Genomic DNA, 16,150 nt, shown 5'->3' with positions numbered 1-16,150 from the left:
CATGGAATGTCTGCAGCTGCTCGGGCAACAATAGATCCCACCTCTCCGGCCCTGCACAGATTCTCTCCTTTGCCTGGGTTGCTCTCTTGAGTGCAGTCACTGACATAGGAAGTTGAATGATGCTCCTCCCCTATGGGGTCTACATCCCAATCCCCAGAATTTATGAATGTTACTATCCATGGGAAAGGGGATCTGTAAAGTAAGGCTCTCCAGATATGGGGATGAGCCTGAATGGCTTGGGTAGCCCACTGTCAAACAAAGGCCCTTGTAAGATATAAAGACAGGAAGAAGTCCTTCCCCACGGAGGCTTCTGTCAGTCTTATCAAGCTTAGATGGCAGGGGTGAAAGTCAGTATCCAGTTAGAGTCAGCCCTGGGACAGAGCTAATGCATGGGCAGGGGTGAAAGTCAGTATCCAGTTAGAGTCAGCCCTGGGACAGAGCTAACACATGGACAATCCAGCAGCTTTGTCATGACTGGGAAAACTTAGCACTAGCTGTGTCCAGGATCCAAGAGTGCTGGCAGACCGTGGTGGCCATTTCCAGACCCTGGTGGTCATTTCCTTGGCTCTGTTCTTGCTGCAGTGGCCCTTCTGACCGGTGTTACTTATAGACCACGAGGTAGACTGCCTGAGCTCTCTGGAGGACAGATCTGAGTTAGATACCAGCAAGTAAGACATTATTAGTGAAGATTCTTAGTATCAACATGGGCTGGGAAAGTGGAGAGGGAGGCTGAGCTCTGACATCATCTCCACAGAAGCCTCAATTCGCTCCATAGCCAACCTGTAGAGAACTGAGTGGAGCCTTGAGTCACGTGATTCATCAGTCACGGATGCAAGGCACCTGTAGAGCACAGCATCTTCTTGAGGGGAATTACTGAAATTTGTGTCTTTTGTATTTTCTCAGACTTGGGGGAGCAAGGTGCAGGTGGTCATTGCTAAGTCTGTCACAGGCCGGATTTTCAATATGCCATTTGCATTCAAGGGCCACCATTCACATAAAAGGGAGCATCTGTAAGTACACTGGGCTCCCCAAGGGAGCAGCAGCTGAGGGAGACAGCGCTGCCAGTCGCCATGCCTCCGGAGTTGGCCAGTTCCCTGACTATAACTCTTTAGCAGCACCTGAAGTTCTCTGAGGAGTGTGACCAGACTCACAGAGGTCACAGGTGCCACATCCATCAGGCCAGAGGTCGTGGCATCTTAGGGGGAATTGTGAAGTGGCCCTCAACTGTCCCCACAAGCACCTTGGTTCAGCCTGGGATCGGAAGCAGATTATGGAGTGCTCAGAGAGGCCAGGAATCTGTGGTGGTCATTGCCATGGAAACAGCACTTTTCCTTGCACGCCGACAAAATGCATAGCAGCGGAAGACGAGGGTGTGGGTCTCTGCTTCTTCGAATAGGAGAAACTGAGCTTGCCACACCCCCTCTGCCTCCCAGATTTAGTCTAGTTGGGTCCAGACTAAACATCTTTGTCTTTCTGTCACACAGGCAGGTGCCACAAGCTTCTGTTGATGGTTTTATTTCATTTGGTTTCATACATGAGCATGGTTTGGCGTTTTCTTCTTCCACCTGTTTTTCTGAATTTCCCAGTGGGAAGTTAGCAAATGAGGGGGATGAGAAAACAGGGAGGTGAGTTTTGCCACCCTCCAGGTCCTTTCCTTGATCTCAGAAAAAGCACAGATACCCCCACATTCCTTGCCTCTGCCTTACGTTTCGGTTTGGGGTGTTACATCTGTCTGCACCACTAATTCCTCACTGGCCGCTAACTCAGCCTACAGCAACTAGAGAAGCCCTAGTGTTCAAGGCTTGCAGTAAGGGGGACTGCAGGATGGGGACCAGAAGGGAAAGACATTGGGGAAAGAGCTGGATCAGTCAAACAAGGACCGGAAATCAAGGATCAAGAGGAACAAGCAGGTTGTACGACTTGCTTTTAAGTGGGGGGTAGGGCTGCCCAGCACACTCTGTCCTGGAGACTCAGCCCCCACATCTATCCTCCTCGCAATGCCCCAAGGGTACTGAAGGGAAAGAGGTTTAGGCTAGAGCTGAGAGTTCCAGGTTCAAATCCTGGTCACAGCCTTCCTCTCTGAACCCTGTTTTACTCTCCTGTAGAGAGAAGGCAGCACCATCAATGTTTTGGGGGGGGGTGGAAGGCCACTGAGGGAGCCAGGGCTGGGAGGCTCCCCAGGATCCTTTGTTGAGAAGGATACTGCTGTGGTTTGGGTTTGGAAACAGGTCCCTGTCTTCAGTTTTCTCATACAGGGGCCCACATACGATGCACAGGTAAGGTATCAGGGCCCACTCAAGGATGAGAATGGCACTCCTCCTGGGGAGGCCATCATGTCCTGAAGGGCTGTCTAGGCTCCAGGAAGTGTCAGGCTGTATGTGGAGGTGTGGGCTTGGCCTTCACACTCTCCCACAGTTCAGAGACTGCGAGGATTTACAGGGAAGCTTATGTCTAAAGCCTTATGTTTATCACATGCCTAGAAAAGGGTTGGATCCTTGAAGGTCTCTGTCATAGGACATAGACAAACCCTGCAGAAAAGTTTTCCCAGCAAGCTCTGATCATGTCCTGTGGATTCAAGAGCACAAAAAAGACAGAGAAATGCTAGAAAGACATGAAGAAAGGTAGAGCAAGAGAAGAAAGAGAGAGTCAGAGGGGAGGGAGGGAGAAAAGAGGAGAAGAGGAAGGGAGAGGAGAGAAGAGGGAGGGGGAGGGGAAGGAAGGAGAGGAAAAGAGAGAAGGGGAGGGGAGGGGAGGGGAGGGGAGGGGAGGAGAGGAGAGGGGAGGGGAGGAGAGGAGAGGAGAGGAGAGGAGAGAAGAGAAGAGAAGAGAAGAGAAGAGAAGAGAAGAGAAGAGAAGAGAAGAGAAGAGAAGAGAAGAGAAGAGAAGAGAAGAGAAGAGAAGAGAAGAGAAGAACAGAATCTTCTTTGAGAGAGAAACAGCCCAATGATTTTGGTAAGCAGCCAGCGTCTCCACTTCCCCAGTGCGGACTCTTAGTGCAATGTCAGGAACTGCATTTCAGTCACATTTTTAAAATCAAAAACGATCTCACTATTCATGGACCAAATGCATCCTGCAAACCTGGCATCCTCCCGTGAGCCCATCCATTTTTGCATGGTGGGCCCTTTTTTGAAATTATGATTCAAATCTATTTTAAGAGATTTGGGGAAATATGGTGGTAATGACTTGGCCAAATTCAAATCCTGAATTTGGCGTTAAAAGGACAGAATTTTTGTAAGGATAGAATCAGGGCCAGACAGCAATCAGAAGCTAGAAAAGCCAGCATCGACCCTGTTTATAAATATCATTTCTGTTTCGGTACGGTGTCTGGTTGTCATTTTACTCAATTATGGGAGGTTTGGCTGGTAGCGGGGCTCCTGTCGACGGGAAAGCAGGGGTGTGGGCCCAGCTCACCCTTTAGCAACCCTCCCACTTCAGCTGCATCTGATGGACTCATTTGCCCAGTCAGCATGCAGCCCTGTTCCCTCACTCCAGGCTGCCTTGCAGTGTGGATGCTTTCTCCTGGTGGTTTCTGGATATTCCAAGGCTGGGGTCCTCTCTGACTCCAGTAGGAGGCCTTATTCATGGCAGAGGCAAGACTCTACCTGTTGTGTGTACATATATTCAGAGCCAGGGGGTGGGGCAATAGCCAATATATTCTAGCCTAGAAATGAGAAGCCAGTGAAGGTGAAATACAAATGAGGGCAAAGAGGAGATCAAAATTCATTTTGAATGATGAATCAAAAACTTAAAACCAATAAGAAGCTGGCTAGAGGGCAGGCAGGCTACATACCCAGAGCATGAGTGTGAGAGTATGCCTCACCAAACTAAACAACTATGTACTTCAACATACGGGTGACTTAAGGAAAGATGGAACAGGCTTTTAACAGCGCAGAGCGCAAATTCTTCTCACACTTTAGAGGTCATGAAGTCAGCACGTCTTTGGGAAAGACAGAATATGGAAGCAGCTATGATTTCCTGTTCTCCGCTACACTGCTTAAATACAGAGAGACATGAGGACACTCCCAAGCTGATCAGCCAGCCAGAGGCCATGGGGATGTTTGGTTAATGTGCCAGAGGTTCTCCGGTTGAGATCTACTGTTAACAGAAAATCTTCGCTTTTCTAGATCTAGGAGACAACAGCGCCATGCCACTAATTACCAATTTAAATGTTGTTATTCCAAACTGTGGTGTGCTTTAGTTGGAAAACAAACACAGAATTTTGGAACCTTGACACGAACGAAATTTGAACTATCTCATTGATATTTCATCTTAATATGTTGACATGATGCTGGGAGATAGGTTGACTTACTAAACTATACTAATAAAATAAGATTAATGTCCTTCTTTTTGCTGTACTAATGTGTGTATCAGAAAACGTCAAGCTGTAACCCAGCTTTATTCGTGACTCCGATTTTCCTGCCAGGAATGCACTGTTTCAGCAGAGCCAGTTCTGCACCCTGCGAAGAGGCCAACCCATGCCCTAGGGACACGGGAAGGCATTTCTAAGATGTGAAGTTGAGACAGAATCAAGACAGACAACCTTTCTTGTAGGGTTTCCACAGGAAACAGCAAGCCAAGCATGCAAGTGGTGGCCATGATTTTTTTTTTTTTTAAGTAACAGGTTCTTCTCTAAAAAGAAGGGTAAAGGAAACAGCCATCGAATTCACACACTGTGAACTTTGCTAGGCATATTTTAATAAACACAAAGAAAGAAAGAACACGTATAAATAGAATCTTAGCAATGACAGAGTATAGTAGGTAGGTCCCAGACATCTGTAGAAATAAAATCTAAATGATTATACCAAGGTACTAGGGTTCACTATAAAATGCTCTCACTGTACTAGAAACTATATGTAATAACTATGTCAGCTCAACCAACTGTCTGTAACTGGCCTTTGGAAGAACTTAAATTACATGCCAGGTAACAGCTTCAAATACAAGAGTCCTAGCCAGGTTGTTGATGCTGCTATATTTATTTTCACAGCAACGCTGGCTGTTAAGGCTCAGATGTAGCAGGCTGACCACCCAAAGGGAGGCATAGCATTAGGTTCTAACTCACATACTTTAAAAGACTCAGTGCTATGTTTGTGCTTGCATGTCATTAAGCTATGTGGTAGGAAATGCCGACCTATGAAAACAGGAAAACAAGCTTAGAGACAGTCACAAAGAAGAAAGGTCAAATAGGAAATAAAATCAAAAGTGGAGTGCAATGTGGGCAAGGAGATGTGTGCACAGGCTCTGAAATCACCAGGACATCCCTGTCAGTTGGTTCACCAGATGTGGCTGGTGGCTCAGCACGGACCTGACTTGACTGTGACTTAGTCTATCATGTTAAAGTAAGTTAGAAGGATGAACAGCTATTTTAATTCATACATCCACAAGATATAGAAGTGTGAAGTGAATCCTTAAGTTGTGTTTGATGTCAGAAATTTTCTCTTTGGAAAAATACAACTAGAAACACACACACACACACACACACACACACACACACACACGAGAATATGCCCACACAAACATCAAAGAGAAGTAAAGAACTACTAAGTAATGTCTGGGCAACAAAAATAATCAAGCTTTCATAGCAAAACATCGTTTAAAGTTCTGTGATTTCTGTTCCAAGAGCCCAGGGAAGACTCAACAGACAGCATTTTCTGCAGCCCAAGCCCCATTAAAACACAAAGATGATCTTTTTGGGAAATATTGACAAATGTCCCTAAATACGATAATTCTTCATCGATTTCCATTTTGTGAAGACAAGAATTTCACAAGCCACTGTAAATGCAAAAAGGTAGAAAAGGAGCCCAAGGGGGAGGGAAGGATGGGAGTGGAACCTTGTGACTAGCCAGGATGGGCAGGAGGACATGGGGACCATGGTAACTCCGAAGGAAGGAAGGGGAGAAACCGAGATCTGTCTGAGACGCGAACTTGTGAGGGCAGGGAATGGTGTTGATGAGCTCTCTGTGTGTCCTCTCACCTAGGAGTCTTTCTGCTGCTTCAGGATGGAAGGGGATGCCTTTTTGTCACTTTCTCTGTTTCCCTAGATGAACTTGGAGAGAGGAAATCCCAGTAGCTTCCTTGCCTGGTAGTAGCGTCTTTGGCACCCATGGACACTTTAGATAACTGAGCTATGGGGAAATTGCTATGGTGATTTGCACTGATACGGTTCTTAGTTTATCAATACAAATTTAAGGTCAATTTGTTATATGTATATTTCTGCTCTTGAGTAAGGTGTTGTGATTATGTAGTTCATTTAAAAATGTAATGTATAATTAAGAAATATAGGTTAATAGATAATCATCTATAATAGTCAAGTTTGTAGTCACGCTAGATTTTCTAGATATATTAAGATATATTTCGGTTAAATGGGTATTCTTCAAATCTTTCAAAGACCTTCAGGATATGGCATTTAAAATGTTTACAAACTTAGGACTTTTCATGATATAAGACACATCTGCTCCTGGCAGCACCAATCTACTTCAAGAGGAAGATGGGCATCAAAGAGGCTCCTTGTGGAGTTTTTTTAGATTAACTGGACATGCAGGTTCCACAGAGAAATGACTGCTGAACTTGCCTAAAGGTGAGACGATCCTTCGGGGTTCCTGCTTCATGAGAGTCTGCAAGACATTCTGTAGGATACAGAAGAAAGTGACTGAACTGTCCTTGAAATTTCCTGCTTCATGAAAAAGTCTGCTGGATACTATGGGCCTGTAGGCTGAAGATGGATGTCCCAATGATACAGGAGAACTTTGGGTGACTGTCCAGGCTGCAAGATGTCTCTGTCATTTCTAGAGTTTTGGAAGTTGCTTACAATGCACTTTCTGTTTACTTAGGTAATAGTATATCCTTCTAGAATCTTTGGTGGAGTTGAAGAATAGATAAATAGTTATAGTTTTCCTTAGTTATCATAAAAGATAAAGTAAATAGAAATATTGTAACTGTAATTCTTGTTTGATACCTGTTTTGTTATATGTAATTTTACTATGTTGAAGTTAAAGCCTTCCTTTTTGTTTAAACAGAAAAGGGGAAATGGTGTGGGAGGTCCTTCTGCCTATGTGTTGCTTTTATTGGTTAATGAGTAAAGAAACTGTCTTGGCCTGTTGATAGGGCAGAACTTAGGTAGGCAGAGAAAACTTGACTGAATGCTGGGATAAGAAGGTGGAGAAGAGATGCCATGGATCCACTACAGGAGATAGACATGCTGAAACTTTGCTGGCAGGCCACGACCTCATGGTGATACACAGATTAATGGAGATGGGTTAAATTCATATGTAAGAGTCAGCCAAAAAGAAGTTAGAGCTAATGGGCCAAGCAGTGATTTAATGAACACAGTTTCTGTGTGGTTATTTTGGGTGTAAGCTAGGCAGGTGGCCGGGAAGAACAAGCAGCCCCTTGCAACAGTGGATAATGTGTCATGGAGAATAATGGATACTGTAGATGACTAGCTGGGATAAAGGACTCCACATTTCCTCTCCCCAATCAATTTTAGAATTGGTGTAAGCAGTTGTTGGTGTGTTTCTCTGTCAAGCATCAGTGAGCTACTGAGACAAGAGAACAGTATGTTACCAGAAGCAAAGGGTGTGCTTGGTGTCTCCTGCTGATGAAGAAAAGAAGGAAGTCACAGGGACTTCCTCAGAGCCCAAGCAAACTTACAGACCCCAAATGACCAATCACAGTGAGGATCCTTGGGTCTTATTAGATATGATTATCTTTTGTGTTTTTCCCAACAGATCTCTTATCTCTTTTTAGGACTATAGGATAGAATCTCTGCTATGTCCTCAGGTAACACATATTTTCTCATGGTCAGACTCTGTGCATCATGGGTCTGACTCCCCTGTCAATTTCCACAGATGCCTGGGTAATCAGAATGCTTCTGACATAACTGAAAACAAGTCAATAAAAGACAAAGTTTTGCTACAGCATGAAGAGAACCTGTCTGAAAATGAAGTCCGTGTTAAAGCAAGCAAGCCAGCCAGGAGATGAGAGGAAGAGCAGAAGGAGGTGCCCGTTGATTTCCAGAAGCTGGCAGTGCCTGAACCTAGGTTCACAGTGGCAAGGCTTCCTAGCAGGGTGGCTTCCCAGAGCCCTGTCCCTTCTGCTTGCATCATTGTCATTCTGGCATGGGTTCCCAAGGATCCTTGCATTCTTTTTAGGAAAGTCAATTCTGAGGTATGAGGTCTGATTGCATTTCCCTGAAGTCAGAACTCTCTCAGGAATCCAGTTTTTCTACCCCATTTGTTCCCCGCTGTTAAATTTTCACTGGCGTAGATAAGAAAGTGCCTCTCCTCTCATCCTCACACAAAGTTTACTCCCCTATGAGTGGTATTGTGCTGCATTCCCTCAAGCAGTGTGTGGGCCCGATCACACACAGACTTTAGTAACTAGAGTGTGGTCACAGTGAGCACAGGACAAGGTTCCAGCCCTAGAGCTGGTGTTAAACAGCCGCATGCCAGTTGTTTGTCCTTGGGTGAGCTGTTAATCTCTGGATTTCTGGGTTTTCTTTTGTTAGTTTTTTGTTTTCTTTTAATAATTTTATTTAGATTCATTTATATTTTGTATTTTCCCTCGATGAAGGTCTGTGTACCACATGTGTGCAGTATCTTGGAGCCCAGGAGAGGATGCTAGATTCCCCAGGACTAGACAGATGGTTGTGAGACACTGTGTAGGTACTGGGGATAGAGCCCAGGTCTTTTGCAAAAACAGCCAGTACTCTTAACTACTGAGCCAGCTCTCAAGCCTTCTGGCCCTCTCTCTCTCTCTCTCTCTTTCTCTCTTTCTCCCTCTTTCTCTCTCTCTAATTTCTTTTTCTTTTATAAAATGTGAGCTAAAGAACATTAATAATAGTAGTAGTATTCTTTGTCTTTCTTTTTGATACAGGGTCTCATGTAGCTCACTTGGCTTCAAAAGCCTTCTGCTGTCTCCTTTTGCTAAGTGCTAGGATTATGTGTGCCACCAAGCATAACCTACTAAACCATATCTAAAATGATTCTCATTACATTAGATTAGTAATGTTACCTATTGTCTTTACAGTTTCTTTCAGCTGTGACCACCTGTGTTTCATGAAACCACTGTCATGTAGAAATGCCAATGATCAACTCTTTAGTGCCTCAGGAATCTCGGAGTTTGACAGTCTGCACCATCCACTCAGTGGCCGCCAATCATCTCTCCACTTATTCAATAAGCATTTCTCTTTTTCATCATGCTACACATCACACCATGTGCCAAAGTTATGGCTCCCCCTGTAGAGTATGACTGACATCCTAAAAGAGGTCACAGACGTACAATGTCACTCATTAAGTAAACACACTAATACATAATTTAAAAACCTTGATAATACTATAAAGGCCAAGTATAGAAGCCTTGACAGCATGGAGTCTTGTCTGGTTGGGGGACAAACAAAGACAGGCCCTCCAAAGAGACAGCTTGTACTGAGATGAATGAACTGGTTGCCTGTAGTGATGGTTGGGTGAAGACTGGAGCATTGGGTCAGATGCTGTGTTGGGCCTGCCTTCTAATGGAAAGACAGTTTCTAAGTCACTTCCTCAAAACTCTTAGTAGAGAAAAATACCATTATTTCTGCTATGGGAAAGAAGGAATTCAGAAACATTTACATCTGATCTCAGAAGAGCATCTGCTAAATTTGCCAAGACTTTACCTACATATCTCCTCCGGCCCTTTTAACTTCATACCTTGAGAAAGTCACTTGACTTCCCTAGGTCTCAAATTTCTCATCCATAAAACATGAGGCTAGGGTTTTATTTATATGGTTTTAAAGGTCTCTCTCATATTCAGCATTCCTTGTTTCTAGAAATAAACTGGAGTTAGCCAGGGAGGGGACATAAATCCTACAAAGCAGACTTGCAGCTTTATTTCAAAACCAAAAATCAGCTTGCATTCATAGTACAAAAAAAATGTTGTAGGAAGGGTAGTTATTGAAATGCATGTTGGATGTAACCAAAAATAGCTAAAGCATCGCAGTTAATGCAGGAAAACTGCGATGGAGCGTTTCCTTGGCAACCGGAGTAACTCAAAGGTAAAGTAACTGGGTTTGATCAAAGACTAGTTTCTTCACGTCTCTCTATGGGATCTTTAATTATAATTCAGTATAAAGGGGAAAACGGTTGACAAATTCATTTCACTGAAAAGCAAAGGTCATCCAAAAAAAAACAAGAAAATGGCAATTCAGTTGAGGCAAACAAGCAAATCCTTGAACTGGAGAGGTATGATTGACCTATGTGCTCTTGAAGGGCACATGACCTAGAACACTGGCTTCTTCAAGCTACTAAATTATCTGTGAGAATCAAACCAGAATTCACATGAATCTGACATCTGTCGATCTGGATGTAAAGCTTTGGATTTCAAACAAAAGTCAGCTCTTTCCAGAGAAGGATAAAGGACAATGGCTGCAGTTTCTTAGCATGCATAGTCAATGCTGCAGAGGTTGCTAGGCAACGGCAGAAAGGCTGTCAAGCATCCCCTGGTGCATCCAATGGAATAGGAGCAGCCCAAGCCACTCCAGAGAGGTGAGAGGCTATGCAGTCCTGGAAGATACGTTCAGTTTGGCATTGCTTAAACAGTGAAACTCAAAACATAAATCATTTTGTTATGGTCAGAGAATAAATGGTGAATTTTCCTCTGAGAGTTCTGAATACATTTTTAACTAGAGCAAGCCCCTATAAGTGGTTGTGTCCTGGTTGCAGGTTGCAGAGAGGCTCTGTGCGAGGTTTGTAAGTTGTTCTAACCTGATTCACCCTGGAGCTCACAAAGACACACCTCTTGAGTTCCAGGGGGTTGACATGGCTCTCTGCCTGAAGCCTGGGTTATAGCAGGCAACCCTCTGACTTAACAAACATTCATGTTCAAGGGCGTTGCTATGAAATTCCTTAGGTCTGTGGTCATGAAGTAAGAGTAAAATCTTAATTTACTGTCCCTTTGTCCTTATTTCAGGTGACAATTTCATTTTAACTCCAAGGAGACTAGCAAAGAAGTCAGGATTTGACAAAAGGTGAAGTACCTTTTCTTTCTTCCCCTAGCAGCACTGTTTAATGAACAAACATTGATCACAAACCATTAATTTGCAGAAAGATACTTGGTGAAGCCAGACAGCACATGAAGAATGAGTGCTAAGTCTGATTCAAAGAATTTGAGCTATAATTGGTCCTTAAACAAGAAGAGGGTCTAATTGACAATGGCAATAGGAGACAGATCCAACATGAATTATGTTGTGAACACAAGAGCAGAATGGTAAATGGCCTTCTAAAGTCCAGTTGAGGTTGGGCAGGGGTAGACGAGTAAGAACCATCAGTTCATCCCCCATTGCTAGTAGACAAGGCTAGCCACTTGGCTTTTGTCTCTGCCCAAATGGGATCTGAACGCACACGTTGTGAATTTCCTGAATTTAACCACACAGTACCTTTTCCTTAAGGGCACTGCAGAATGACAGAAAGGTCAGTACAGGGCAGGGATGCGAGACTAGAGTTCCAGAAAACTGCTGGATGCCCTTGGACATCTGGCCAAGATGTCTCATCTATTCCCACACTGCCATTTAGAATCCCTGGTCATCCAGGATTTTCACATACTTAAGGGGTCTCCTATATACCACTGTGAAGTGAACTCAGAGTCTGAAGCCTTGGTTAGGCTTCCTGACTGGATGCCAAATAGAGTGTAAAACACAGATCCAGCATTTTGCTGATTTGATACAAATGGTTACGTTAGGGATAGACAACCCCTGTGATTCTTTCAGCCTGAACACTTGTTCATCTATAAAATTGCAAAAAAAAAAAATAGCAACACATTTGGTCTCATTTATTCCCAAAGGTAAAGGAGACTGAAGAAGAAAGCAGAGACTAGAGATAACACACTGCCAAGGAGCCTGAGTTGATGACCAGGGAAACTTTGTAGAAAGAAAGGAGAAAGAAGCAAGAACAAGAGTGGGCATGGTCACCTCCAGCCACCACACTCCTTCCTGCGGGAGTTTTTAGCCCATCTGCTCCCACATCTCCTTAGAACAGCCCCCTTCTCCCCTCCTTTCTCAAACTTCCATGCATTTTTCTACATCAAAGCCATCATGTGTATTTGACAGCTGATAATTCCTAGAGCCACCGGTCCCTTAGTTGTTGAAATGTGCCTCTCTTAAGGGTTTTCTTGGAGTTTATGAGCATCATGGCTCTCTGGACAGGGCTTCTGAAATACTTCAGATCATGAGGAAAGAAGATGCACAGTGTTTTCATCTGAACAAAAAAACTTCACAAGCCGCCTGAGCTTCAGGATGGGTGCCTTCATGAATAATTTTATTCTCTTGATTATCCATGTGTGTATAATAAAACCTGGTATTATAATGGAATATGCATCAGATTTCTTAAGGAAACAAAACACTGTCTAGGATATAATGACTAAATAAATATGATTCATGCAAATAAATGGTCCCTGTTTAGCAGAAACATAACAAAACTCAGTCATCTTTCATTAATCTAAGAGATTAGATTTTATCACATTAGCCACAACCACGTTCATTTGCCACTTAACACTTTTATAATTGTGTGACCTTTTAAATGTTTGGTATCCATACATCAAAAATACCTGGTGAGTTTTCAAAAAAAATTATAATGCATGCTTGATAGATCTGCCTAAGTTTGTTGTGATATTTTTCTTAAGCTCTACGAAGCTCAGAAGCAAACTATCTCCTTAATGATATTATTCAAGTTATTGAAGAACAAAACTCTTTTTAAGTTTGGAGAAAGATGACTGGTGTGGAGGTCCTTCTGTATATGTGTTGCCTTTATTGGTTAATAACGAAGCTGCTTTCAGCCAATGTCTTAACAGAATATAGCCAGGCTGGAAGATATATATATATATATATATATACATATATATATATATATATATATATATAGAGAGAGAGAGAGAGAGAGAGAGAGAGAGAGAGAGAGAGTAGGTGGATCAGGGAGAAGCCATGTAGCCCCACCAGAGATAAACACTGGATAAAACTTTACATGGCAAGACACAGCCATGTGGCAATACAATACACAGATTAATAAAAAGAGGTTAATTTAACATATAAGAGTTAGCCAGAAACATGCTTAAGCTATTGGGCAAACAGTATTGCAGATAATATGGTTTCTATGTGATTATTTCGAGTCTGGGCAGCTGGGAATGAACCAGAGGCTCTGACAACAGGTGACTATAATGAAAGCCTTTTGGATGTCCTTGTTTTGTAGAAACCTACATTCACTAGGATGGTAGAATCTAGAGGAGATGCCATATGACTCTGGGTGAAACTTTGTCTCTGCTGTAAAAAATATCTGTGGTTTCATACAGTTTGGAAGGGACAGGTATAGACAGCATATAGGAAAAAATCAGTGCAACAGGGTCAATATGACTTCCTTCTAGAACCTAGAAAATGTATCAAGCTCAGGGTAATGGAGTCACTAGCACCTGGTACCAGAGGAGAGGCGCTTGCATCATAGCTTAGCTGATTTGACCTGGATCTAGAATTTGGTCAGCATAACTTTAAAAAGAAGCTTGGAGCTAATCATGACCTGCAGATTGGATGGTTGTCCCCAAAAATCACTTCTGACGGACAGTCGAATGTGACCCAAATGTCCTTCTGACTACTCATTTAAGCAGAAGAATTAAAAACATGTATACAGTTGAAGGAACGTACTCCCAGATGGGTGACTAAAATACCATAAAATTAAACTCCCACCCTTTAGTGGGACTATGAACAAGGAGATACTCTGGAATGTTCTCTTACCTTTACGGCTACCAGGATCTTATCCTGCTCGGGACAGAGGTTATAGCATTCTGCCAGGAAAACTTTTCCAAAGGCTCCTTCCCCGAGCTCCCTCTTCAGAACGATGTTATGTCTCTTGATGTGCTGAACAACTGCGAGACAAAGACAAATGCCATTCAACAGCCACCGTAAGATTGTCACTCACTGTGCATAGGGCCACTCCCTTCCATCAGCTAGTTTACGGCGTTGGGGGGTGGGCGGGAACTATGCCACCTGCACCCGTGGAAGCAGCAGGACCCTAGACAGCTCCTCTGGAGATGCTTTTTTTTCATAAAATTCGAGCAGTGATCAAGGTTTTTAATTGGATGGGAACTATCCTCCCCAATAATTCATGTGGTTCTGATGTCTGTGAGCCACTGGATACTCTGATCAGTACCGTTCATGAATAGAAGGACCCAGATTTACATCCTGTGTGCTGGTGGCACGTTGGGTTTCAGAGGAGGGGGCTGTGCTCATTAGGAGAGTGCCCTGTAAAGTCAAAGGACCCCCCACTTAAATCCTGACTTTCCTCCTGGGCTGTCATGTACTCACTGGGAATCAAGTTGCCACTTGATTCACACTGCACACTCCAATAAGTCCCAGGCAAGCATTTAACTGCTTTTGCATTTGATTAACACATTTTTTCCCCCCAAACAGGAGGGAAGCTAATGGCAGGGTAGTTAAAGCCACAGCTGATTTCACTGTTTTCAAAACTAGAGTTGAGAACAGTTCACCGGCCTTGAAACTGAGAGCAGAAGACAGATTTTTCTGTAAGGAAATGGCTCTCAGCATTTGCTGACTTCATTGTGATTTGGGGCATAGATTATCTGAAAGTGTCCTTTGCCAATGTGTTACCTCCAACATAGTAAATGTCTCTTTTATACTTTGAGTCACAAGAATTTTGTGATGGTCAGGAATAGTCTGCATACTAAATATTACAAAGACCTCGTTTCACAACCTTGATGACACTCTCCCAGTTAACTGAAGCAATCATGCTAAGTATGATTGCAACAAATCAGCCCGAGTCTCTCAAAATCCAGGAATGGGGAAAAAACAAATCAACAAACAAAACATGTCGACAACAAAAGTCAAAATCTGAAGTTTCCACATTATTGAGCTAGTAAGATTAATTCTTGCCATATTCCTCCATGATAACACCAGGGATTACCCTAACGTGCTGTTTCTGTTGAACAAGCAAGGAAGCCCTGTCCATCGCCAGGTCCCGCCCATCTCAAGTCCCGCCCATCTCAAGTCCCGCCCATCTCAAGTCCCGCCCATCTCAAGTCCCGCCCACGGAGCCTGCCATCCAAGCCCAGTGCTCTTGATCCTGCCAGTGCTCAACTCTTCTGACCCCTATGCAGTTCTTGGATCAGGGTCTGCAATTCCACGGGCTGCCGAGTACACCTAGGTTTGTAGACTTCTCAGATGAAGGCCACGCCCTGGCTTCTTTCCGCGGGTCAACACCCGCATTGTATTTTACTTTCCTCCTGGCAGACTCCCAGGTATTCTACAGCTTCTCTTAGGGATCCAACCTGCATCCTCTCTGGCCTGTCTTTGCTGACACCTTGGATCTTTCAGTCACCCAACCAAACACCTGCCTCACATTTTCCCTCTTGGGTCTCAAGAGCTCAGGGAATGGAGAGATTCAGGAACTTTTGCCTGAGCATCAAATGTACATCACCAGGCTGCTGTCTGCCCTTTGTGTTTTGGTGGTGAAGAGTCCACAGGCATAGGGCAATTTGCTTTAGCTCTTGGTTAGACTTTAAGCAGAATGTCCTGGGAGTGAGTCTCTCAGGGAGAAAAGCGCGTCAGCGGGGCTCCCTTCTCCTTTCACCCCTTCCCTTAAAAGACCCTATGATCCATTCCCCTTCCAATACCCCAATATCATGTAAGCAGGGAAATGTCCCACCTGCTTCCTTCCTCTGAGATCAGTTACCCTCAGCTTTTCACTCTGGAAACTTGACAAAAATCACTGCAAACTCAACATTAAAAATTAAACGAGGGGCTGGGAGGCAGAGGTACACACCTTGAATCCCAGCACTTGGGAGACAGAGGCAGGTGGATCTCTGTGAGTTCGAGGCCAGCCTGGTCTACAAAGTGAGTTCCAGGACAGGCTCTAATGCTACACAGAGAAACCCTGTCTCAAAAAAAAAACAAAACAAACAAACAAAAACAAACAAAAGATTAAATGAGAGTCAGTTAGATGCTCCAGAGGGTAAGGACAAGCCTGACAAGCTGAATTTGCTGCCTTCAACCTACATGGTGGAAGGAAAGAACTGATTCTTGCATGTTCTCCTCTGACTTCCACACAGACACAGAAACACGCACACAGAGACACAGAAACACACACAGAGAGACACAGAAACACACACACAGACACGGAAA

The 16,150-nt window shown here is 43.8% G+C and overlaps 1 protein-coding gene across 3 annotated transcripts in view; it reads right to left on the bottom strand.

The window, feature by feature from the left end:
- Ntrk2 (neurotrophic receptor tyrosine kinase 2) overlaps nucleotides 1–16,150 on the bottom strand; it is a 322,706-nt gene that overhangs the window by 63,162 nt on the left and 243,394 nt on the right. For all 3 annotated transcript variants that reach the window (XM_038333524.1, XM_038333525.1, XM_038333526.1), the window contains one exon: nucleotides 13,748–13,878. In XM_038333524.1, the coding sequence (XP_038189452.1) occupies nucleotides 13,748–13,878 (131 nt within the window). The remainder of the gene's footprint in view (nucleotides 1–13,747; nucleotides 13,879–16,150) is intronic.

This window comes from Arvicola amphibius, chromosome 6 (genome assembly GCF_903992535.2).
Source record: "Arvicola amphibius chromosome 6, mArvAmp1.2, whole genome shotgun sequence".
Classification (NCBI taxonomy): domain Eukaryota; kingdom Metazoa; phylum Chordata; class Mammalia; order Rodentia; family Cricetidae; genus Arvicola; species Arvicola amphibius.
This window is presented reverse-complemented; position numbering and strand designations above follow the sequence as displayed.